Source organism: Engystomops pustulosus, chromosome 5, assembly GCF_040894005.1.
Source record: "Engystomops pustulosus chromosome 5, aEngPut4.maternal, whole genome shotgun sequence".
Classification (NCBI taxonomy): domain Eukaryota; kingdom Metazoa; phylum Chordata; class Amphibia; order Anura; family Leptodactylidae; genus Engystomops; species Engystomops pustulosus.
Genome location: NC_092415.1, coordinates 6,824,963 through 6,852,156, shown reverse-complemented (window position 1 = coordinate 6,852,156; position 27,194 = coordinate 6,824,963). Strand labels below are relative to the sequence as shown.

Genomic DNA, 27,194 nt, shown 5'->3' with positions numbered 1-27,194 from the left:
AGTGTGACAAGCAGCTAAATCTTACCGGGTCTGAATGTGCCCTAGTCAATGTCACGGGAAGGTGCAGAGCCCTCTCTATATTGGGGGGGAGGATAAATAAACACGGCCTGTAAATTGTTCCGTCAAGACTGAGACGAGACTTGGTGGTGGTGGTGACAGTCATGGTGAAGAGCTGTCACACCGGCAAACTCATTCATCTGACAAAAAGGAGATTAGACCAGAAGGAAACAACAACAACAAAAAAAGCTTAAAGTGACATAACGAATGCTACGAGGAGTGGATGGGAAGTCACAGCAATCCGCGAGAAGATAAGTGATCGATCGGTGATAGACTGGACATGAAGGGAGATCCGGAGAAAAGACACCACTAAAAATACAGCTCAGAAATGGTGGAAAGTCCTGAACATGTGCACTGCAGAGCTTCACTCCGACTACATGACACACAATGTACAACCTGCATGACCTCAATTAGTCTATAAAATGCTGCAAAAAGAGCTGGAAATGCTGACATTTCTCAAAGGTCACTAAAGAACCTGGTCATTAATTTACCTAAAAGGAAAGTCCTATCTTCCATATGTTCTCCCTCCACCTCCGGAGATAAAACACAAGGGACACCTGCAGATAATAAGTGACTGCATAGCGCTAATAACTGATGTGGTTACTGCGATGTAGCGATTTGTGAATGTCGCTGCATAGAGCAATGTCAACTCTCGCTAGAAGCTCCATGATACTTGAAACTATTGTGTACAGAGACAGAACAAACTGATCGAATAGTAATAGTAATTCAGATTTAATAATTATATGTCTGTACTTCATTCCAGTACAGGATAAGTAATGTCATGTATGTACACAGTGACTGCACCAGCAGCAGAATAGTGAGTGCAGCTCTGGGGTATAATACAGGATGTAACTCAGGATCAGTACAGGATAAGTAATGTCATGTATGTACACAGTGACTGCACCAGCAGCAGAATAGTGAGTGCAGCTCTGGAGTATAATACAGGATGTAACTCAGGATCAGTACAGGATAAGTAATGTCATGTATGTACACAGTGACTGCACCAGCAGCAGAATAGTGAGTGCAGCTCTGGGGTATAATACAGGATGTAACTCAGGATCAGTACAGGATAAGTAATGTCATGTATGTACACAGTGACTGCACCAGCAGCAGAATAGTGAGTGCAGCTCTGGGGTATAATACAGGATGTAACTCAGGATCAGTACAGGATAAGTAATGTCATGTATGTACACAGTGACTGCACCAGCAGAATAGTGAGTGCAGCTCTGGGGTATAATACAGGATGTAACTCAGGATCAGTACAGGATAAGTAATGTCATGTATGTACACAGTGACTGCACCAGCAGCAGAATAGTGAGTGCAGCTCTGGAGTATAATACAGGATGTAACTCAGGATCAGTACAGGATAAGTAATGTCATGTATGTACACAGTGACTGCACCAGCAGCAGAATAGTGAGTGCAGCTCTGGGGTATAATACAGGATGTAACTCAGGATCAGTACAGGATAAGTAATGTCATGTATGTACACAGTGACTGCACCAGCAGCAGAATAGTGAGTGCAGCTCTGGAGTATAATACAGGATGTAACTCAGGATCAGTACAGGATAAGTAATGTCATGTATGTACACAGTGACTGCACCAGCAGCAGAATAGTGAGTGCAGCTCTGGGGTATAATACAGGATGTAACTCAGGATCAGTACAGGATAAGTAATGTCATGTATGTACACAGTGACTGCACCAGCAGCAGAATAGTGAGTGCAGCTCTGGGGTATAATACAGGATGTAACTCAGGATCAGTACAGGATAAGTAATGTCATGTATGTACACAGTGACTGCACCAGCAGAATAGTGAGTGCAGCTCTGGGGTATAATACAGGATGTAACTCAGGATCAGTACAGGATAAGTAATGTCATGTATGTACACAGTGACTGCACCAGCAGCAGAATAGTTCGTGCTGGATCATTCTGCTGTGTGCTACTGACGGGTGTGGTTGTTGCTGCTGAGCTCCTGCACCACCTGGAGCAAACCCAATCCACCCAGGCCTGCTCTCTCCTCCCCAGGGAGGGAGTGGGTTCTCTGGGATGAATCAAGCTGGAAAGTCCCAGGCTCCTGCCTCCCGGACCAGGCCGGCGGGGGGCAGGAGAAGCCAGTTACCGGCCAAATCGCAGGGGGTAAGAAGATCTGCCCGGAGCCAAGGACGCAGCGATGTGACCTCGGCTGCCACCCCCAAGACCCAGGGAAGCCGCAAGGTCTCCGGAACACAGAAGATCAAGGCAAGTGACATCAGCCTAAGTGCTCCTCCTGGAAAGCTGGGTGTCTGTGCGGGAAAGCTGGGTGGTTCAGCTGAAAAGCTGGGTGCTCACGGGGGTGTGCAAAAAGCATGGGGTGATCTTAAGGCCCGGGAGTCTGCTTCCATCTATGGCTCCCGGATTGCTGAGCACCTCCGTGAGTACGAGGAAGCTGGAAAAGCGCTGAGGAGGCTCCAGGAGGAGATAAGGGAGACCTTGGCCCTAGCGGGGGTGGCTACACAGAAGAAAAAGTCTGATCTTCTTACCACCATAGACAGACTAAAAGCCGAGGTCACCGCTCTGCAGGAGAAGCGACATCTAATCCGCGAGCACAGCGGTCCGTTTCGTGAAAAATTGGAGAATGACGCCCGGTTTGAGGAGATGCGCCAGGAGCAGTTGAGAAAGCTGAAGGGGCTTCAGATCCAGGCGGATGATGGCGATGATGAGGAGGATGAGGAAGACCTGCCGTGTCCGTCTGGTGGCCTGCACCAACACCAGCAGGCCTCGCACGACAGGCTGCCTGCGGAGCAAGCGCCATTACCATCAGGCTGCGGCTCCGCCAACCTGGAGGAGGAAAGTGATGACAGCGGCCAGGGGGGGGCGCTAATGGCTCAGATCCGACAGCTTGAGTCCCCAGTTCACCTCCAGAACTTCTCCTTCGGCGATGATTTGCCAGATGACGACCTAAAGAGAAAGAAGAAATCCAAGAAGACCAAGGCGTCTCAGGAGGTGAATCTGGTGTTTCGTCCCCTCCCTGTTCCCTCCGGGCGGGCAGCTGTGCCAGCCTGTCGTGTAGGCCCCGTTGCCCAGCCCAGCACGAATCCTGCAGTGGACTCGGTGCCAGGGTGCGGGGAGATTGTAAAGCCACGTTCCATCATGGCGCAGAGCACCAGCCTTGTTTGTAGTAGCAAGGATGGTGCAGGGAAGGCATCGGCCGAAAGGCCGGACAGTGAGGGCGATCCAGCAGGTCCTGGTACTGTGCGCTGCCCCCTAGTGGGAGGGTGGGGTGGCCCAGTGCCAGGGGCAGTGGCTCCTGTGGCCCCTAGCGCTGTTGCTTGCTCCGGTGAGCAGCGGCAGCGTGATGGGGCTGCTGGGGCTTGTAGTGCGGCGCCTCCCAAACATCCCGTGCAGCCTGCAGAGAAAGTCGCAGGAAAAGTGTTATTCTGTATTGGTGCATCATACTCTGAAGATATGAAAGGGGCAAAAAAACTGTCTGGAGTCTGTAAGGACAAGAGGCCTCTACCACTAATCGAGCAGCGATGCTCAAACATCATAAAAACTGCTGGACAACAAGGGGTTAATGCCAATGAGGCAGAGGGCACAAGTAAGATCGGGGTTGGAGCTGCCTCTTCTCAGGCTGAATCAGCTATGGAGGTGGCTCTACCCCCAGTGCCCAGTGACGCCGAGGCAACCCCAGGTTCTCCTGGCCCAGCTGGTGTGAGCGATGCAAGGAAGCGAGGCAGTACTCTACATAGTGTGGTGAATGTGGGGGTGGTGAATGGTGCTGAGGGGGGTGATCCTGGTGTGAGTGCTGGACCATCTACACCCCCAGTGGTGGCCGCTCCCATAAGGAGCTATGCGAGTGTCACCGCTGGGGCAAGTGGGGTTAACTCCTTGTCTCCTGGCTCTGGGAATAGCGTTTTGCAAAGGCGTCTTCTGGAGGCTCTCAGGAGAGGGGAAAAGTCAATCACTGTAGAGAGGAGAGAGGTTGATCTGTCCTTCTGGACAGACAGGCATGGCCTGGCAGCCTTCCAAGAGAAAAGGGGGGGGGAGACTGTATGGTCTTTACCCACAACCAGGCCCGGAGCTGCCCGTAGGAATGTGGTTCGTCTTCGCTGGAGGGGCAGTGACGCATGCCCACCCAGGTCAAGGGTGGTGGAGCTCCTCCTGAAGATGAACTTCAGGGCTAGTGACATCTTTGCCCTGATACATCCTTATGGTACTCCGGAGTTCGATGTCAGCTTTGTTCGGCCGGAGGGCTTAGAGCTCTTCTGGTCGAATTATGAGCTGGCAAAGAACGAGCCCGCATGGCGAGACTTTGCTGTGCAAGCAGTGTCTCGCCAAAACACAGTCAAGAAGGTGACCGTTTTGACCCGTAATGAGTCACTTTCTTGCATGGACATCATGACTTGGCTCAGTTGTTATGGTGAGGTTGTACAGGTACCGCAGAAAAACCGTGATGAATTTGGCATTTGGTCTGGGGCCTGGACCTTCATGATGAAGTTGAAGTGTTCAGGCGGCACAGTCGCCCACATTCCCTCTTCAGCCTTTCTTGGGCGGGACAGAATCCTGATTTTCTACCAGGGGCAGCCGAAGGTCTGTCACAGGTGCGGTGACCCCACACACTTTAGCGCCAGCTGCCAAGTGCAGAAGTGCGCTTTGTGTGGTGGGCTAGGTCATCTCGCTGCATCCTGTAAGGACATTAGGTGTAACCTGTGTGGTGAGCTCGGTCACCCTTTCAGCCGTTGTCCTCGCTCCTTTGCCAATGCGGTTGTGACCCCAGTGGAGGAGAGCCATGAGGTTGCTTCTGCTGGGGAAGGTACCAGCAGAGGTGGAGGAGCTGAGGGGCCTGTGAAGAAAAGTAAGAAGAAGTCGCCTTCTCAGTTGAGGCGGCTTGAAGCCAGACAAAAAGGGAGAGAAATGGGGAAGCCTCAGGTTGCTGGGGTGACCCTTGGTCCTTCCTCAGAGGCTGGTCTTGCTACTGAGGCCCTGAGGGATGATGAGTTGGATGAGGAGGTCAGGAGGATGGAGCGCGAGAAAGGTGCCATGTCCTCCACGTCCTCCCAATATGAGAGTATGGATGAGGATAACAGGATTTGGCTAGAAAATAAGCGCAAGCAGAAAAAGAAAAAACGTGGCGTATCTAAGGTACCTAAGGAAGGGAAAACTTCCTCCCCTCTGGTTGAGCTTTCCAACCAGTTCCTCACCCTCGATGAGATCGCCTCCTCGGGAAGAGAGGCAGAGGGTGGGGTTCTGGAGGTGGCGGCGGAGCAGCCTGCAGGGGGCGCCGAGTCTCTATCCTCTGGGGAAGCCGGGTCCTCAGAGTGGGAGACTGACTCAGAGTCAGGAGACAAGGACGAAGGAGAGGGTGGTCCGGGTGGGTCCTTGGGGGCCAGTAATAACATGGACACCTCAATTTCGTTAAAAAGAAGTTGCCCCAATTCTGAAGGGAAAAGGGAAAAGGGTTCATCTTCAGAGGACAGTAGGTGGAAGGGAAATAGTAAGAAAAAAGCCGTCTAACTCAATCACTCATGATGGCGGCACCCACTCCGTTGATGCTGGCGTCCATTAATGTCGCCAGCATTAAGTCTGATGCGGCTAGATTTGCGGCCTTTGATTTTCTCGGCCGCGTTGAAGCCGACATTTTATTTTTGCAGGAGACCAGGCTGCCAGATTTGGCGGCCGTGTTTAAAGCTAAGAGGGAATGGAGACACGGGCCTTCCTATTGGTCTCTTGCGGCCGAGCCGTATAGCGGAGTGGCGGTCCTTTTTACCGCACCGGTAGAATGCCGACGAGTTATTGAGTTAGAAATGGGGAGGTGCCTGATCATGGATGTCCTCATGAAGGGACAAGAACTTCGTCTTATTAACATCTATGGTCCCCAGTCCAAGTGGGACAGGAAGTGTCTCTTTATGAGGATCTACCTTTTTACAAGTCGGCAGGTGGTCTTTGGAGGGGACTTCAATGCTGTCACGAGGTCCCAGGATAGGGGAGGTTCCAGAGACAAGCTGACTTATGATAGCGTCGCTCTTAATAGCATAGCCAGTGAGGCTCGCCTGGTGGATGTCCACATCCGGCACACCCCAGGCCACGCGGGGTTCACCTATTATAGGGGTAGCTGCAGGTCTAGAATAGACAGGTTTTATTTAAAGGAGGAAGCCATTTCTTCACCAGTTTCTGTTGTTGAGGTGGAATCCTCCGATCACTGTTTAATTTTGTTTTCTCTGAATGTTACAGAGACCCCCCCAGATGGGAAGAGGCTACTGGAAGCTCAATTCGTCTCTCCTGGAAGAAGCGGAGATCAGACAATCCTTTGAGGACTTTCTTCAGAGCCAGGTACCATTGCTGGGCCTTTGTAGCAGTAAGTCAGAGTGGTGGGAGATGCTCAAGAAAAGGGTGGCGGGATTCTTCCGCCAGCTCTCGAGCCTCAGGAGCCTGGACAGGTACCGCCTGTATCAGGGCCTGAGGAGGAAACTCGAGCATCTCGTCTCGACTGGAGGTAGTTGTGAGGACATCTCCAGAGTGAAATCCTTGCTGAAGAGGTGTCAGTACGATAGACACGCATCTTTGGTTTTTGAGAGGGATTACGGGAAATACCGCTCGCCCGACCCTTACAGAAACTGCAAGATGTCAGTGAATGGTAAAGTTGTCACAGGACTGGTTGACAGTACGGGATCCCTGAAAAGGTCCAGATCAGGGATCCTGGAGGTCGTCAGATCCTTCTACTCACACCTCTTGGGTAGGAAGGATCTAGATCGGGATGTGATGTCGGCTTTCCTGGCAGAAACTGTCCCTGAGCCAGGAGTAGACCCCTCTATTGATGTTTTGACAGAGATGATCAGGGAAGAGGAAGTCAGCCGGGCGATTGAAGGGCTTGCCCTCAAGAAATCGCCGGGTCCGGATTGCTTAACAACCGAGTTTTATAAGACCTTTAAGGACGCCTTGGTTCCCCTCTTGACTGAGGTATTCAATGAGTGTCTTTCCTCGGGCGCTCTGCCGAAGTCAATGAGGAGGTCTGCCCTGATCATCCTGTCAAAGGGTAAGGACCGATCTCGTATTGAGAACTGGCGTCCCATAGCGCTTCTCAATACGGACAGAAAGGTTTTGGCAAAGGTGCTGTTTAATCGGCTAGTGCAGTTTGCACCCCAGCTCCTTTTGGGGGCCCAGCACTGCTCTGTTCCAGGCCGCAGTACATTTAGTGCTGTGCTTTGTGTCCGGGAGGCAGTGGAGCAGGGCAGGGCTGGTAACTGGAAGGGGTACTTGCTATCCTTGGATCAGGCAAAAGCGTTTGATCGGGTTAACCACGAGTACCTCTGGTCTGTCCTTCTGAGGTACGGCCTGCCGGGGGAGTTTGTCAATTGGCTTAAAGTTTTGTATGCAGGGGCAGAGAGTTTCCCGCTTGTGAACGGTTGGATTGGCCGCTCTTTTGAGGTCGGGTCTGGTGTTCGCCAGGGTTGTCCTCTGAGCCCACTTCTATACGTGTTCGCGATTGACCCATTCCTTAGGAGGGTTGATCGTGGGCCGTTGGTGGGAGTCGGGATGGACCAGGCGGCACCGGAAGCCACTCTAAGGGTGGTAGCGTATGCCGATGATGTCACCGTTTTCGTGTCCTCGAGAGGGGAGGCGCAATGGGTGATGTCAGAGGTTGACCGCTACTCAGAGGCTTCTGGGTCCAAGATCAACCGGGATAAGTGTGAGAGTCTCTGGCTGGGAGAGGGAGGTCCAGGCTTTGAACTCCCGGACACTCTTCCAGGGCCCAAAGACTCTGCCAAAGTTCTAGGCATCGAATTTGGCCAGGGGGATTACCCCATGCAAAACTGGGATGGCAGGCTTAAGATCGCCGCTCAGAGGGTGGACCAGTGGAAGGGTTGGTCTTTGACCCTCAGAGAAAGGGTTCACCTGATCAAAACCTACCCGCTCCCGCTGCTGATTTACCTGGGCAGTGTGTGCATGTTGCCAGAACCCCTCTGGACTCGGGTCTACAGTCTGTTCTTCCAGCTGTTATGGGGGAATAGGCTGAACCTAATCAAGAGGGAGGTTACTTACTGCACGAGGAGACAAGGAGGGTTGTGTATGGTCAACCCTGTGGTGTTCCTAGTGAATACCTTTCTTAAGATCAATGTAGCAAACCTCTGGAAAGAGAGGGCTCCTCCGTGGGTATACTCCTGCAGGGGATGGTTTCGGCCTTTCTTCCAGGAATGGGAGACAGGAGGGCAAGTGAAGGATCTCCATACACCGCATGGGCATCTTCCGGCTTACGCTACCCCGGTTCTGAAGGTGATTCGCCGGTGGGGTCTGGGAATGTGGGAGATCAGGACCATGTCGAGGAAACTCCTTGACAAAAGGGTTCTGTTTGCTCGTTTCCAGAAGCCTCTGGCCCTCAGGGATTTCCCAAGTCGGGATCTGGGGGTGGGTTTAGGTCTTTTAAATTCTATCCGGATCCCCTTGAAGTTTTGGGACTTGGCTTGGCGCTGCTTCCATGGAAAGCTGTGTGTGAGGGACAATCTGAAGTGTAGGAGCTCTGAGGAAAGGGGTTGTCCCCGGGAGGAGTGCGGTGGCCTGCTGGAGAGCATGGACCACTTCCTGCTTCAGTGCCCCTTTAACACAGAGGTGTACAACCGGGTGGGCGCTTCCATCCATTGGCCCGGGTTGGCCGGTCTCTCCTATGCGGAGTGGGCCTATGGAGGATTCAGAGGCCTGGGTGGCCGGGACCGCTGCACGTTATTCCTAGTTAGCCTAGTGGTCAGGTACCACACGTGGAACGCACGGTGTTTAGTATCGACGCAGCGTAAAATCCTCCCGGTGGATGAGGTGGTTAGGAACATTCTGGGTGACCTGGTGAAGGTGCGCTCTCTGGAGTATGAGAGGCTGGGCACGGGGAGGGCCTCTCTCCTTTGGAGGGGGTTCTCCTTTAGTGTCCCTTAGTCTGTCGTCTCCTCTCCTGGTGTTGGGCTGATGCTGCACTGTAGATTTTGTTTTGTATCTGAGGTTATAGAGATGTAGGGCTTGCAGGCGCCGAACCTGGGCTTTATGTGGTTTGGATTTGTTATATGTTGATATGTTTAATGTGTTTGTATCTTGTGTACAGTGTGATATAGTTATATGTAGTTATAGTTCTTGTAGGTTGGTTGGTTGGTTTTGGGGTGTTGGTGTTAGGGTGTTAGGTTGGGAGGGGGGTGGACGGGACTTGGACTGTACGATCCTGGGCACTGGTCTGGACTATATAACGCGAACTTTGGACGTTAGACCAGTGTCTGGGGGGGGAGGGTGATGGGCGTGGGATTCAGTTAGTTATATTTAATGTTATTTCCTTTATATTCATTGTTATTTCTGTGTTTATTTATGTGCAGTTTGCTGTGTATTTCAATATTACAAAAAAAAAAAAAATTAGGTGGTGGGACTGGGTGAAGGTTTTGGTTGTCTTCATGCTGAGTGTGTGGTGTGTGTGTGGCTGGGCCAAGAGAAGGTTTTAGTAAGTTTCTTTTAGTTTATATTTATGGGTTTTTTTGCATTTTGCCAGAAGTTATGGCTTCATTTATGTGTGTGATTGTAATGTTTTTAATTTTTATATAAAATAAAAGATCTACAGGATGTAACTCAGGATCAGTACAGATAATATAACGTTATAAAGTGACTGTATCCTTGTAGTTTGTGTTGTGTTCTGTACTCAGACACATTATGATAAATCTTCTAAGAAACAAAAATAATTAAAATTCTGAGATTCCCAAATTAGTTTTTAATCAGTGAGTGAAATAATATTGTACAGGAACCTGTGAAGTGCAGAATAAGTAAGTGCCCCCTCCCCCGTCCTGAGCTCCTCATTTACTTTCTGCAGTGATTCAGGTTTGGCCTCAGGACTCTTTAGCTTTTCGTCAGGATAATAATGTATTTTGTGGAAGGTGCGCGGAGACGATGAGATGAGATTAACCCTTCCCAGACACTGAGACCCAGAGACTCGGCCTTCACCTCCTGCTTCTCTTTATAGAAGGAAAATAAAATGTAAAAAATATATGTATTTTTTTTTTTGTATAATGGAAGCCAAAGGTTTGTATCTACACAGATTGGCAGGCCGCAGCTTCCAGCAAAGGTTGGGGTCTCGCTATGTTCCGGGGGTCTCTCTATGACCCGGTCGTCTCCCTATGACCCGGTCGTCTCCCTATGACCCGGGGGTCTCTCTATGACCCGGTCGTCTCCCTATGACCCGGGGGTCTCTCTATGACCCGATCGTCTCCCTATGACCCGGGGGTCGTCCCTATGACTTGGTCGTCTCCCTATGATACAGGGGTCTCCCTGTGACCCGGTCGTCTCCCTATGATCCGGGGGTCTCCCTGTGACCCGGGGGTCTCGCTATGACCCGGTCGTCTCTCTATGACCCGGGGGTCTCTCTATGACCCGATCGTCTCCCTATGATCCGGGGCTCTCCCTGTGACCCGGTCGTCTCCCTATGATCCGGGGGTCTCGCTATGACCTGGGGGTCTCCCTATGACGCTTTCTAATACTTCTATCGATAAGACTTGAGAATTGTTTATACTTGACCAAATCCATTGTAACAGACGAGTGTGAAGGGGTGAAGAACGTAGAGGACTAGGACTATGTGTGGCCCACCGCAGGTACTACCCGTACTTTGGCATCCGGTTGGCCGCAGTGATCCCAGAATACAGACAATTCCAGATCAACCGTGAGCCACAAGGGGGGAGCAGTGGTCAAATTACTGTCTAACTCGCATTATCTCCTTACAGACAGTTCCTGAACAGCCTCGTCTCCTTACAGACAGTCCCTGGATAGTCTCTTCTCCTTACTGACAGTCACTGGATAGTCTCTTCTCCTTACTGATAGTCACTGGATAGTCTAATCTCCTTACAGACAGTCCCTGAACAGCCTCGTCTCCTTACAGACAGCCACTGGACAGCCTCGTCTCCTTACAGACAGTCCCTGAACAGCCTCGTCTCCTTACAGACAGCCACTGGACAGCCTCGTCTCCTTACACACAGCCACTGGATAGTCTCATCTCCTTACAGACAGTCACTGGACAGTCTCTTCTCCTTACAGACAGTGACTGGATAGTCTCTTCTCCTTACTGATAGTCACTGGATAGTCTAATCTCCTTACAGACAGTCCCTGAACAGCCTCGTCTCCTTACAGACAGCCACTGGACAGCCTCGTCTCCTTACAGACAGTCCCTGAACAGCCTCGTCTCCTTACAGACAGCCACTGGACAGCCTCGTCTCCTTACACACAGCCACTGGATAGTCTCATCTCCTTACAGACAGTCACTGGACAGTCTCTTCTCCTTACAGACAGTCACTGGATAGTCTCTTCTCCTTACAGACAGTCACTGGATAGTCTCATCTCCTTACAGACAGTCACTGGATAGTCTCTTCTCCTTACAGACAGTCACTGGACAGTTTCATCTCCTTATAGACAGTCACTGGACAGCCTCATCTCCTTACAGTCAGTCACTGGATAGTCTCATCTCCTTACAGTCAGTCACTGGATAGTCTCATCTCCTTACAGACAGTCACTGGATAGTCTCATCTCCTTACAGACAGTCACTGGATAGTCTCATCTCCTTACAGACAGTCACTGGATAGTCTAGTCTCCTTACAGACAGTCACTGGATAGTCTCATCTCCTTACAGACAGTCCCTGGATAGTCTCATCTCCTTACAGTCAGTCACTGGATAGTCTCATCTCCTTACAGACAGTCCCTGGATAGTCTCATCTCCTTACAGACAGCCACTGGACAGTCTCATCTCCTTACAGACAGGCACTGCACAGTCTCATATACTTACAAACAATCACTGGATAGTCTCATCTCCTTACAGTCAGTCACTGGATAGTCTCATCTCCTTACAGACAGTCCCTTGATAGTCTCATCTCCCTACAGACAGTCACTGGATAGTCTCATTTCCTTACAGACAGCCACTGGACAGTCTCTTCTCCTTACTGACAGTCACTGGATAGTCTCTTCTCCTTACTGATAGTCACTGGATAGTCTAATCTCCTTACAGACAGTCCCTGAACAGCCTCGTCTCCTTACAGACAGCCACTGGACAGCCTCGTCTCCTTACAGACAGTCCCTGAACAGCCTCGTCTCCTTACAGACAGCCACTGGACAGCCTCGTCTCCTTACACACAGCCACTGGATAGTCTCATCTCCTTACAGACAGTCACTGGACAGTCTCTTCTCCTTACAGACAGTCACTGGATAGTCTCTTCTCCTTACTGATAGTCACTGGATAGTCTAATCTCCTTACAGACAGTCCCTGAACAGCCTCGTCTCCTTACAGACAGCCACTGGACAGCCTCGTCTCCTTACAGACAGTCCCTGAACAGCCTCGTCTCCTTACAGACAGCCACTGGACAGCCTCGTCTCCTTACACACAGCCACTGGATAGTCTCATCTCCTTACAGACAGTCACTGGACAGTCTCTTCTCCTTACAGACAGTCACTGGATAGTCTCTTCTCCTTACAGACAGTCACTGGACAGTCTCATCTCCTTATAGACAGTCACTGGACAGCCTCATCTCCTTACAGTCAGTCACTGGATAGTCTCATCTCCTTACAGTCAGTCACTGGATAGTCTCATCTCCTTACAGACAGTCACTGGATAGTCTCATCTCCTTACAGACAGTCACTGGATAGTCTCATCTCCTTACAGACAGTCACTGGATAGTCTAGTCTCCTTACAGACAGTCACTGGATAGTCTCATCTCCTTACAGACAGTCCCTGGATAGTCTCATCTCCTTACAGTCAGTCACTGGATAGTCTCATCTCCTTACAGACAGTCCCTGGATAGTCTCATCTCCTTACAGACAGCCACTGGACAGTCTCATCTCCTTACAGACAGGCACTGCACAGTCTCATATACTTACAAACAATCACTGGATAGTCTCATCTCCTTACAGACAGCCACTGGACAGTCTCATCTCCTTACAGACATTCACTGGATAGTCTCATCTCCTTACACACAGTCCCTGGATAGTCTCATCTCCTTACAGACAGTCACTGGACAGTCTCGTCTCCTTACAGACAGGCACTGGATAGATTCATCTCCTTACAGACAGTCACTGGATAGTCTCATTTCCTTACAGACAATCACTGAACAGTCTCATCTCCTTATAGACAGTCACTAGAAATTATTTTCTCCTTAAAGGACTGAATCACTCACTTCACTTTTCAAGTAAAGCAGAAAAAGAAATTGGGACAGTAAAAGTTTTCCCTCATAAAGTAAGTGTTTTTTTTTGTGTAAAATAATGATTATTACCTGCAGTATTCACACAAAAACCAAATGCTCTACATGAGCCGAATCGCGGATCGGTCCGGGGGGTCGGGGGTCGGCAGCTCATGATCCGATATCAAACGGTCGATCCAATAATAGTTGTGGGACAAAGTCTTATAAATGTATCAATAAAGGAGGCGTCTTAGTAACTTAGTAACTATTCACCATAGTAACGGATTCTTCTCCCATTGACTACAAACCGAGACGTTCAAATGCAACTAATCGCAACAAATAGAGAAACTGCAGAACTTCTCCGAAAATTCTCCCCAATGGTTTTCATGTTATTATTTTTTTTATTATTATTATTATTTGGCTCCTGGTTATCATTTTTAATAAACCCGACTGTACTGGGAGATAGAACAATTATCTGTAAATATTTGTAATTTTTTACAAACTGGGGGAAAAAAAACTACAGCCGGTATAACCTGGGGATCTCCTGTATATAATGATATATGTACAGCTGGTATAACCTGGGGATCTCCTGTATATAATGATATATGTACAGCCGGTATAACCTAGGGATCTCCTGTATATAATGATATATGTACAGCCGGTATAACCTGGGGATCTCCTGTATATAATGATATATGTACAGCCGGTATAACCTGGGGATCTCCTGTATATAATGATATATGTACAGCCGGTATAACCTGGGGATCTCCTGTATATAATGATATATGTACAGCCGGTATAACCTGGGGATCTCCTGTATATAATGATATATGTACAGCCGGTATAACCTGGGGATCTCCTGTATATAATGATTCATGTACAGCCGGTATAACCTGGGGATCTCCTGTATATAATGATATATGTACAGCTGGTATAACCTGGGGATCTCCTGTATATAATGATATATGTACAGCCGGTATAACCTGGGGATCTCCTGTATATAATGATATATGTACAGCCGGTATAACCTGGGGATCTCCTGTATATAATGATTCATGTACAGCCGGTATAACCTGGGGATCTCCTGTATATAATGATATATGTACAGCCGGTATAACCTGGGGATCTCCTGTATATAATGATATATGTACAGCCGGTATAACCTGGGGATCTCCTGTATATAATGATATATGTACAGCCGGTATAACCTGGGGGTCTCCTGTATATAATGATATATGTACAGCCGGTATAACCTGGGGGTCTCCTGTATATAATGATATCTGTACAGCCGGTATAACCTGGGGATCTCCTGTATATAATGATATCTGTACAGCCGGTATAACCTGGGGATCTCCTGTATATAATGATATCTGTACAGCCGGTATAACCTGGGGATCTCCTGTATATAATGATATCTGTACAGCCGGTATAACCTGGGGATCTCCTGTATATAATGATATCTGTACAGCCGGTATAACCTGGGGATCTCCTGTATATAATGATATATGTACAGCCGGTATAACCTGGGGATCTCCTGTATATAATGATATATGTACAGCCGGTATAACCTGGGGATCTCCTGTATATAATGATATATGTACAGCCGGTATAACCTGGAGATCTCCTGTATATAATGATATATGTACAGCCGGTATAACCTGGGGATCTCCTGTATATAATGATATATGTACAGCCGGTATAACCTGGGGATCTCCTGTATATAATGATATATGTACAGCGGGTATAACCTGGAGATCTCCTGTATATAATGATATATGTACAGCCGGTATAACCTGGGGATCTCCTGTATATAATGATATATGTACAGCCGGTATAACCTGGAAATCTCCTGTATATAATGATATATGTACAGCCGGTATAACCTGGAGATCTCCTGTATATAATGATATATGTACAGCCGGTATAACCTGGGGATCTCCTGTATATAATGATATATATACAGCCGGTATAACCTGGGGAACTCCTGTATATAATGATATATGTACAGCCGGTATAACCTGGAGATCTCCTGTATATAATGATATATGTACAGCTGGTATAACCTGGAGATCTCCTGTATATAATGATATATGTACAGCTGGTATAACCTGGGGATCTCCTGTATATAGTGATATATGTACAGCCGGTATAACCTGGGGATCTCCTGTATATAATGATATATATACAGCCGGTATAACCTGGGGATCTCCTGTATATAATGATATATGTACAGGCGGTATAACCTGGGGATCTCCTGTATATAATGATATATTACACAGCCGGTATAACCTGGTGATCTCCTGTATATAATGATATATGTACAGCCGGTATAACCTGGGGATCTCCTGTATATAATGATATATGTACAGCCGGTATAACCTGGGGATCTCCTGTATATAGTGATATATGTACAGCCGGTATAACCTGGGGATCTCCTGTATATAGTGATATATGTACAGCCGGTATAACCTGGGGATCTCCTGTATATAATGATATATGTACAGCCGGTATAACCTGGGGATCTCCTGTATATGATGATATATGTACAGCCGGTATAACCTGGGGATCTCCTGTATATAGTGATATATGTACAGCCGGTATAACCTGGGGATCTCCTGTATATAATGATATATGTACAGCCGGTATAACCTGGGGATCTCCTGTATATAATGATATATGTACAGCCGGTATAACCTGGGGATCTCCTGTATATAATGATATATGTACAGCCGGTATAACCTGGGGATCTCCTGTATATAATGATATATGTACAGCCGGTATAACCTGGGGATCTCCTGTATATAATGATATATGTACAGCCGGTATAACCTGGGGATCTCCTGTATATAGTGATATATGTACAGCCGGTATAACCTGGGGATCTCCTGTATATAATGATATATGTACAGCCGGTATAACCTGGGGATCTCCTGTATATAATGATATATGTACAGCTGGTATAACCTGGGGATCTCCTGTATATAATGATATATGTACAGCCGGTATAACCTGGGGATCTCCTGTATATAATGATATATGTACAGCCGGTATAACCTGGGGATCTCCTGTATATAGTGATATATGTACAGCCGGTATAACCTGGGGATCTCCTGTATATAATGATATATGTACAGCCGCTATAACCTGGGGATCTCCTGTATATAATGATATATGTACAGCCGGTATAACCTGGGGATCTCCTGTATATAATGATATATGTACAGCCGGTATAACCTGGAGATCTCCTGTATATAATGATATATGTACAGCCGGTATAACCTGGAGATCTCCTGTATATAATGATATATGTACAGCCGGTATAACCTGGAGATCTCCTGTATATAATGATATATGTACAGCCGGTATAACCTGGAGATCTCCTGTATATAATGATATATATACAGCCGGTATAACCTGGGGATCACCTGTATATAATGATATATGTACAGCCGGTATAACCTGGGGGTCTCCTGTATATAATGATATATGTACAGCCGGTATAACCTGGAGATCTCCTGTATATAATGATATATATACAGCCGGTATAACCTGGGGATCACCTGTATATAATGATATATGTACAGCCGGTATAACCTGGGGGTCTCCTGTATATAATGATATATGTACAGCTGGTATAACCTGGAGATCTCCTGTATATAATGATATATGTACAGCCGGTATAACCTGGAGATCTCCTGTATATAATGATATATATACAGCCGGTATAAATGTAATATCATCTACAGAAAAGATTACATTCGGTTTTGTCTAATAGACCATAAAACCACTTTGGACTGTAATGGCCAGTGTCTCGGGTAGATGAGGTCTGTGGATGTTACGTCTCTGTGATTGAGATAACATTCTAGGAGTCACTCGGAGAATCTGGATCCTCAGGTAATGAGCCGGAGCTCTGACATTGTAGTAAATCATTGATTGGTTTCAGGACTTAACCTCTTGACCTCTGCTCCCCTAATCCACCCTGATAGATATCCACACACTGATAAGGGCCATTGGGGTCTGTCAGGGAAACAGATGTGCCGGCTAAGGGGCTCTAAAAATAAACACACAAATAAGCCCCGAAAATCCAGGGAAATGGGTTTAAGGCAATTCTATTACTCAAGGAGAAAGATGGAAAAACGAGGGAAATGTGGAAAAAACACACAATACAACATGATAAAATGTATACAGTGTAATAATCCAGCAGGACCCGGTGCTCTGTACTCCGCAGTGTTAATAGAAGCTCAATCTGAAGGAGGGGATCGTTGTGTAGGGGTCGGGTTAGGAGTGTGATGGGACGGGAGGCGGCAGGAGAGCTGGACTTAATCAAGGGGGTTAGTAAAAAAAAAAATTTTTGGTAGAATCATGGCATCAAATTACTGAATAAAGTCAATATGAAAAACACAGCTACACTGTGCGGGATACATGGGGTGCGGCTGCTGACAGGTTCCCTTTAATATTTAGCAGGCTGATACAACCTGTGTGCCCAATGCATGAGCATTCCCCATCCTCTATTTATATTAGTTCTCCAGGGACTATAGGAGACTATAAAGAGAATGCATCTAGGACCAGCCACCTATGTGAAGCACAGAAGCTGCTGGAGGTAATAAGCTTCTATCTCACCCTAAGTGCTTATTCACACCTGACCACACGGGTCAGTACTTCCCTAGAATATCTTCTATGAGTGTGAGAAGACTCGTACACAGAGAGGGGAAAGACACAAGCACCGACAGCGGCTGCTGGAGATGGTTATAAGTTTCTATCTCACCCAAAGTGCTTTATTCCCACCGAAACAGGTCATAAGGTCAAAAGATTGCAATCTCATGTTGATGCTTTGGGTGCTGGGAAACTCAGAGACACCGAGAGAGGCTTCTAGGGCTAATAGCAAGTTTCTATCTCACCCCAAGTGCTTCTATGTTCTTTTATAATCCCGCTGATGCCTCTGGGTGGGGGAGAGAGGCTGCTAAAATAATCTGAAACGTCTAATCTTCCTCCTCCTTCTTTATTCACTTCTCCATAATGTTCCAGTGCAGTGTGTGGAGACAACATAGCAGCCGCTCTCCAGCCTCCAGCTCTGATATAACTGATAGATACAGAGAGAGGGGTAAATTGCTGCACACTGCAGATTACACCCCACTAAACTAACAGCTCCCCCCTCAGGTGAGGTATATAATATCCTTTCTAGCAGGTAAATCTTTTAGGTAAAAACTTGCTCCCAAATAATATGAAAATGCTCCAATAAGAAGAGGAGGCGGCAGGAGAGGGAGCTTCACTTCAGACGTCCCCATCTTGGGCTCTATAGCACCTAGAAACATGGTTCTGGTATCGCATCAGGCTTGTGGTTCTATGAGCCAGAAAACCAGATATACAGTATAATAAAGACATAGCCGAGAACAACGTGACATCCAATTCCTTACGGCGTCTTATATCTCCCCTTATATGGCACACAGGACTACAATCCTGGTGCATTTTGAAAGATGAGATTCTTAACTTTACAATGACACCCAAGTGACTCGTCTTGGGTGCAATGTGACTCGTCAGCACAGAGGACTTTTTCGGTACATGGATTTTGAAATAATTCTATAGAGGAAGTTTCACACCGTACACATGTAGCATTTCAGTAGCGAAATTACTTTTTAATACTCCAATGACTGCATCTGGAGACTCTGTACTGGAATAAGTGCCGACAATATGGTCCTTTAGACAAAGGGTAAACACACGGTATAGAAAGCGGAGTAAATTTTAAAATGTTTTATTAATATTCTGCCACCTGTCTCATCTATACAGTGAAGCGGCTACACACTTACATAGTGGTTTATGATACAATGTTAGTAAATTTTTGTATCTATCGGCAGTGACTCTTCTGTACATATCCTGGGAGAGAGAGAGTCACTAAAAAATCTAAAGCCCCTATAACCGATAAAATATAAAGACCGAGGGCTTCAGGCAGCACCCACACCTCGTCATGCAGTATATCATCGAGTTCGCCTTTAACAAAAAAAACGTAAAAGAAGCCAATAAAAAAAACTGAAAAGTCATGTAAAACGACCAGGAAGCGACATTGCGGCTGCCAACAAGCCGCACAATGCACTTTTTATTCATGTAAGAAAAAAAATGGAAATATTGTATCAAAATTTTCCCTAATAGGCAGATAAAAGAAAAACCTAAACAAATATCAATTCTCCCAATAATAATAACAAACAGAAAAAAAAAAAAATAAAATTGCAGTGCACCATGGGAGGGGATAACATGGATATGTAACATAAGATTAAATACCAGGAGAAAAGAAATTAAAGGAAAAAAAAAAAAATTCACACAAAGAAATAATACTAATAAAAACAACCCCCCCCCCCTCCAAAAAAACAAACAAAAAACAATGGTTACTTTATATACAAGAATCATAAAGAATTTTTGTTTCTTAATATATATTTGGGAAAGTCGCAATCCCAGCGCTAAATGCCACTAGAAACCGCTACCGAGCGATAAGACTAAGATGTACGGATTTCTGGAATTTCTCTAGATTTGTTCTAAATTAAAGAAAAAATCTCCCGGTAAAGTCCGTCATGATAAACCAGGGGCACTTACTCATGGATCCAGGCGCCGTGATTGTGATATCTTCTTATCTTTTTTTTTTTTTTTAAACAACTTTTAAAATTATGCTAATGAACCTTAAGTGCTCTGGGGGTGTTAACAGAGCCCTTCCGTGTGCTGTAGCTTCTTAGACGCGTCTCTCCCCCTTCCCACTGTGTAAGATTACATCAGGCAGAGAAAGGGGGAAGTGCTAAGGGAGCAGGGGGAAGGGGACACCGTGTGATAGCATGGAGGGGCTCTGGTAACGCCCACAGGAGCCCTTCTGGCTCATTAGCATAATTCGAACAGTTGATTTTAGAAGGAAAGAGGCCACGGATTACAAATATAACAAGATTCCCACTGTCACGGTGCCTATGAGTAATGTCCCTGGTTTATCGTGATGGATTTAAAAGGTGGATTTCCTTAAAATTTTTGCTCCATCCTCATGTACAGGCGGTCGACTTGAGCCCTCCGCAACCATAGGGGGCGCTGTAGGTCTAGAACAAACCTTTAGTTGCGTAGAATGGGCGACTGATACCGTCTAAAATATGTTTGTTTGCAATTGGTTACAATGTGACAACCCACAACCCGGCTGTCTGCACCCAACAACTGCTGTAACATCCAAAATACAATCAAAATCCATAATAAAATCAAAAAATATAACAAAAAAAAACTAATAATATACATAAAGGAGAAACTGTTTTTTGGCATGAATTATTCTCATTATAATAAAAAGGGGAGTGTCTGGGATGAAGCGCTCGCTTGCACCTCATTCATGATCTAAAATACCTGCAAACATAAGATGATAGTTTTTAATTTCTGAATATTAATTATTTTTTTTCTTGTTGCCATCTTTGTACTTGCAGAACACAGGTCTGATGATGAATCCTACGAGTGGCAGGTGCTACAGTCACATATAGAGACTGACACAGATTTGAAATGATAAACCCCGCCCCCCCCCCCCAAAAAAAAATCGCCTTTAATATCGTGAAACCCATTTTCTATAAATTGCTGCGTCTTATTGGCTCAGTTCTGGGTCTTGTTGTAAAGGTCGAGGTCAAAGCAGCAGTAACACCTGCAAATCCTGACCTTGCAGAAAACACTAGTTAAAGGGGATGTCCAGGAGTCCGGCTTATAATATACAAACCGTACTGAGCCGTAACATATGCAGTGGCCTAAAGATATAATTCCTACGGGATCCGCAGAAGCTCCGGCTCTGTACCCAAACACCTGAATGGACAGCTTACACAAGGCCGTTATGTAAAAATCATGGACAACTCCTTTAAATTTCATTCAATCCCTTTCATTTTTGGTTTGGAGGCTATTAAGTGGGTGGGGCTTAGACAAAGGGGCTGGCCTTAACACTGCCACCTACTGAAGAAAACCCCTCCCTATTGCTGCAAAATTTCAAAGCCGGAAAGGACTATTGGAGGGATAAGGTTACATTAACATATGGGATCAGAGGAGAGGAGGCGATTTCTTAGTTTTCTGTACCTTTAAGAGTCCATACTCCAAGGAAAAAAAAAATAAAAAATTCCAGACCCACTGCGGTTCTACTAAAGTGAACTTACAGCATCAAGGGAATAATGGGAACATGATAGGGAGTCAAATATACAACAAGAAGGGCAAGGCGGAAGGTTATTGTGGCCCTGGCCGATTTTTTTTTGGATGAAAACGTGATTTTAAATATTTTTTAAAAACGTTAAAGAAAAAAAGTTTTTTTTTTTTTTAAAAAGTCATATTTTCTGCATATATCTATATATACCTCCGTGAGGCAAGTTCATATTGCTAGTAAATAGCGCCAGTCCCGGTAAATGCTGCGCTGTGTAGTGCGATGCCGACGTAATCCACCGGCGGCACAGAAATGAAGACGATGCGCTCCGATCCATTCAGCAGGATAAATACGTGTAAGGTAATATAATTTTTTTTTTGTTCCATTTCCCCCCTCCCCAAAAGACTTTTTGTTTTAAATTTATGTAAGAAAAATATTTTTTTTTTTCAGAATAAAAAGAACACATACAAAATATTTTCTCACAAACCGATAAATCCAGATAGAAAATATGCACAATGCGTCTCACCGCCTACAAAAATGGCTCTAGGTCAGCAACGTAGAAGAAGGATCCGCTCGCTAACCATCTAGCCAAAAAAAAAAAAGTTTTTTCCGTTGTCCGTGAATACAAAAAACTTGTTCTGAAGTCTTTAAGTTTTTAATTTCCTGTCCATAAAAGGAAACAGACTCTACAGTTCTTCTTCGACTTTTAAAATCATACCGGAGTAGACCTCCACCCCTGAGGGCCCCCCCGACTCCCCGCTCGCTGCACGAGGGGCCGGTCGGGCATTTGGACCTTGCTTACTACGTTCCTGAACAAAATGAAGAGTCTCCCTGTGTAAATGGTTACCGTCCACCATTTTTTCCAAGGTCCGGTTTAAAAGCTCCACGTTGTCGGCCAATCGCCGGCTTTGCTCCACCAGGTTCTCCAGTATGAGGTTCTGTTGGACCATGAGGGACGTTTGCTGCTGATACCAAGACGTTAAAAGCGTGTTCTGCTGGATTTGACTCTCCATCAATTGTTTTTCGAAATCGGAGACTTCGTGATTCCTATGCAGGTGCTGATTGGCCGGAGAAAGCCTCCTCATGTAGGTGGACTTCATCTGGTTCATCTGAGGAGACGATGGAGGAGACGGAGAAGAAGCCGACGTCTGAATGATCACCGGATGATCAGACATATCGGGCTCATTTGAAACAGCCATTTCTATAGTTTTTAGAGGCACCCATGTACAACCTGGGCCATTTTCCTCCTCATCTGTGGGAATTAAAAAAAATAAATAAATAAAATTACTAACTGGGAAAAAAAAAAAAAAAACACAAAAAATAAAAATAAAACCTGTATCGAAAATACGACCAAATTCAAAATCAGTATCCCGAGAGGAAAAAAAAACGTGCAAATTACAAAATACCCTTATGGCGTCCAACTACTACTACGCTCATGGATCATTGACCCACAAACCACTATACTTGGGTGATAAACGTATATACTCGCGTATAAGCCGACCCAAGTATAAGCTGAGGCACCTAATTTTACCACAAAAACCAGGTAAAACCTATATTTTTTTACTCGAGTATAAGCCGAGTCTGGGGTTTCAGCACAATTTTTTTGTGATGAAAAACTAGGCTTATACTCGAGTTTATATGGTAAATCGAATCTAAACAATGTCAATGTAAAAAGGTGCTAAAAAAAAAAAATAATCTAACACTCTTCCACCACCATAAAGTCTAAAGAGCTTTGGTTGCTCCCAAATTTCTTAATTTTTTTACCTGACTGAAGTTCGAGAGCTATATGTTGGGCGTCAACTTCCACATCAATTTCATCGTGTTCATCTTCGTCGTCATCAACTCCGTACCCGGGGTAGACATCACTATTGGTGTCGTTATGTAGAGAAGGACTAGAGTTCCGGGTCATACCACCTGAAGTGACAACCGACCGCTTGATGATGGCCAGTTTCTCCTTAGTCCGTCTCTTCATGTCGTCCCATCGCCTTCTCAAGTCTCTGGTGGTTCTCGGAGATCGCGCCACCGAATTAATTTTCTTGGCTATTTCTAACCAGATCCTTTCTCTGGCGGGTTGGCTCAGGTTGACCCTCTCGCTTCCGTAGAGTTTCGAGTGATGTTTGGTTACTTCGGCCACCAAAATTTCAAGTTCGAGAGGAGAAAATTTCTCCTTCCTCTTCCGGGGTGCACAGGCCATTCTAAGGTTGCGCCTCTTGTAAAAATGAAACAACAAGGACGGATTGTAACTACATTCCAAACATAACCAAGAAGCAACACAAAAAAAAAAAAAATGTCTACATTCTTTAGCAAAGAGGGCAAACTTTTTAAGAGCTGATTTTTACTGCAAGTCCTACAGACTTCAAAATTTCAAAACTCTAATTCAAAACTCTAATTCAAAACTCTAATTCAAAACTCTAATTCAAAACTCTAATTCAAAACTCTAATTCAAAACTCTAATTCAAAACTCTAATTCAAAACTCTAATTCAAAACTCTAATTCAAAACTCTAATTCAAAACTCTAATTCAAAACTCTAATTCAAAACTCTAATTCAAAACTCTAATTCAAAACTCTAATTCAAAACTCTAATTCAAAACTCTAATTCAAAACTCTAATTCAAAACTCTAATTCAAAACTCTAATTCAAAACTCTAATTCAAAACTCTAATTCAAAACTCTAATTCAAAACTCTAATTCAAAACTCTAATTCAAAACTCTAATTCAAAACTCTAATTCAAAACTCTAATTCAAAACTCTAATTCAAAACTCTAATTCAAAACTCTAATTCAAAACTCTAATTCAAAACTCTAATTCAAAACTCTAATTCAAAACTCTAATTCAAAACTCTAATTCAAAACTCTAATTCAAAACTCTAATTCAAAACTCTAATTCAAAACTCTAATTCAAAACTCTAATTCAAAACTCTAATTCAAAACTCTAATTCAAAACTCTAATTCAAAACTCTAATTCAAAACTCTAATTCAAAACTCTAATTCAAAACTCTAATTCAAAACTCTAATTCAAAACTCTAATTCAAAACTCTAATTCAAAACTCTAATTCAAAACTCTAATTCAAAACTCTAATTCAAAACTCTAATTCAAAACTCTAATTCAAAACTCTAATTCAAAACTCTAATTCAAAACTCTAATTCAAAACTCTAATTCAAAACTCTAATTCAAAACTCTAATTCAAAACTCTAATTCAAAACTCTAATTCAAAACTCTAATTCAAAACTCTAATTCAAAACTCTAATTCAAAACTCTAATTCAAAACTCTAATTCAAAACTCTAATTCAAAACTCTAATTCAAAACTCTAATTCAAAACTCTAATTCAAAACTCTAATTCAAAACTCTAATTCAAAACTCTAATTCAAAACTCTAATTCAAAACTCTAATTCAAAACTCTAATTCAAAACTCTAATTCAAAACTCTAATTCAAAACTCTAATTCAAAACTCTAATTCAAAACTCTAATTCAAAACTCTAATTCAAAACTCTAATTCAAAACTCTAATTCAAAACTCTAATTCAAAACTCTAATTCAAAACTCTAATTCAAAACTCTAATTCAAAACTCTAATTCAAAACTCTAATTCAAAACTCTAATTCAAAACTCTAATTCAAAACTCTAATTCAAAACTCTAATTCAAAACTCTAATTCAAAACTCTAATTCAAAACTCTAATTCAAAACTCTAATTCAAAACTCTAATTCAAAACTCTAATTCAAAACTCTAATTCAAAACTCTAATTCAAAACTCTAATTCAAAACTCTAATTCAAAACTCTAATTCAAAACTCTAATTCAAAACTCTAATTCAAAACTCTAATTCAAAACTCTAATTCAAAACTCTAATTCAAAACTCTAATTCAAAACTCTAATTCAAAACTCTAATTCAAAACTCTAATTCAAAACTCTAATTCAAAACTCTAATTCAAAACTCTAATTCAAAACTCTAATTCAAAACTCTAATTCAAAACTCTAATTCAAAACTCTAATTCAAAACTCTAATTCAAAACTCTAATTCAAAACTCTAATTCAAAACTCTAATTCAAAACTCTAATTCAAAACTCTAATTCAAAACTCTAATTCAAAACTCTAATTCAAAACTCTAATTCAAAACTCTAATTCAAAACTCTAATTCAAAACTCTAATTCAAAACTCTAATTCAAAACTCTAATTCAAAACTCTAATTCAAAACTCTAATTCAAAACTCTAATTCAAAACTCTAATTCAAAACTCTAATTCAAAACTCTAATTCAAAACTCTAATTCAAAACTCTAATTCAAAACTCTAATTCAAAACTCTAATTCAAAACTCTAATTCAAAACTCTAATTCAAAACTCTAATTCAAAACTCTAATTCAAAACTCTAATTCAAAACTCTAATTCAAAACTCTAATTCAAAACTCTAATTCAAAACTCTAATTCAAAACTCTAATTCAAAACTCTAATTCAAAACTCTAATTCAAAACTCTAATTCAAAACTCTAATTCAAAACTCTAATTCAAAACTCTAATTCAAAACTCTAATTCAAAACTCTAATTCAAAACTCTAATTCAAAACTCTAATTCAAAACTCTAATTCAAAACTCTAATTCAAAACTCTAATTCAAAACTCTAATTCAAAACTCTAATTCAAAACTCTAATTCAAAACTCTAATTCAAAACTCTAATTCAAAACTCTAATTCAAAACTCTAATTCAAAACTCTAATTCAAAACTCTAATTCAAAACTCTAATTCAAAACTCTAATTCAAAACTCTAATTCAAAACTCTAATTCAAAACTCTAATTCAAAACTCTAATTCAAAACTCTAATTCAAAACTCTAATTCAAAACTCTAATTCAAAACTCTAATTCAAAACTCTAATTCAAAACTCTAATTCAAAACTCTAATTCAAAACTCTAATTCAAAACTCTAATTCAAAACTCTAATTCAAAACTCTAATTCAAAACTCTAATTCAAAACTCTAATTCAAAACTCTAATTCAAAACTCTAATTCAAAACTCTAATTCAAAACTCTAATTCAAAACTCTAATTCAAAACTCTAATTCAAAGTTCAAAATTCCTACTAGTCTGGCATCCACAGCACAAAACACTGGACTGTCAGATACTTTTGTCTATTTTACAAGATTCAAACCCAAACTCCAAGAGCTCACGTAAAGTTACTAGTTTCTAGAATTTTGACGAGACCCAAATCCACACACAAAGTTTGAGAAAGAACCGGACTTATGGATGCCAAGCTAGTGAAATTTTTAGGTGGCCATGAACCATAGAAGGTTCCTCCTGGTACCTGCATACACACACACTCAACGAAATTGTGTGTATGTCCTCAATAAGGAGTGGGGATGCTACCATCACACCTGGTTGGTGGAGAAAGACCCTTGAGAACAATGGACTGTAGTCAGGGCATGGGCAGCCTCCAACAAAACTGGCCAACGTTTATTCAATGTCTATTGACCATGAGACTGGCTTTAAATGGTCCTCAGTGAAATAAGCACCATGAGTTGGCCATATCTCGTAGACTGAAGATTGAGCAGGAACCTAGACTTCCAGCATCATAGTCATCCATGATGGATTCCCACCAACATAGTCATCTAGATTCCCATTAGAAGACTTCAGTCCCCAGGGAATCGTAGCCTCACCAGATTCTTGCACAGTGTCCAGTTCAGTCCAGTCAACACATGGTCCTTAAACAGAACCAAACTGTGTGAAACCAGCCCTACACAATTTTTAGTCAAGCCCTCCAAAAATCTGCCCCATTTGCTAGAACAAGAGAAGAGAAGATGAGATAAAGAACCAAGTAAAGCAAGACATCGCCAGCTGGATTATTTAGTGAGGTCTTCATTAAAGTATTTCGATCTGGTGGTAGAACGATGAA

At 43.8% G+C, this 27,194-nt stretch overlaps 1 protein-coding gene across 8 annotated transcripts in view; it reads right to left on the bottom strand.

Moving 5' to 3' along the window:
• TSNARE1 (t-SNARE domain containing 1) overlaps positions 1 to 27,194 on the bottom strand; it is a 209,500-nt gene that overhangs the window by 74,543 nt on the left and 107,763 nt on the right. For 3 of the 8 annotated variants that reach the window (XM_072151086.1, XM_072151087.1, XM_072151088.1), the window contains 2 exons: positions 23,088 to 23,532; positions 20,735 to 22,575 (listed from right to left, as the gene is read on the bottom strand). The exons of 1 other annotated variant lie outside the window; for it this stretch is intronic. In XM_072151086.1, coding sequence (XP_072007187.1) covers positions 22,010 to 22,575; positions 23,088 to 23,532 — 1,011 coding nt within the window. In that variant the 3' untranslated portion in view covers positions 20,735 to 22,009. Of the gene's footprint in view, positions 1 to 20,734; positions 22,576 to 23,087; positions 23,533 to 27,194 lie in introns of those variants that run through there. 4 more of the 8 variants (XM_072151089.1, XM_072151090.1, XM_072151092.1 and 1 more) reach the window with 3 other exon arrangements.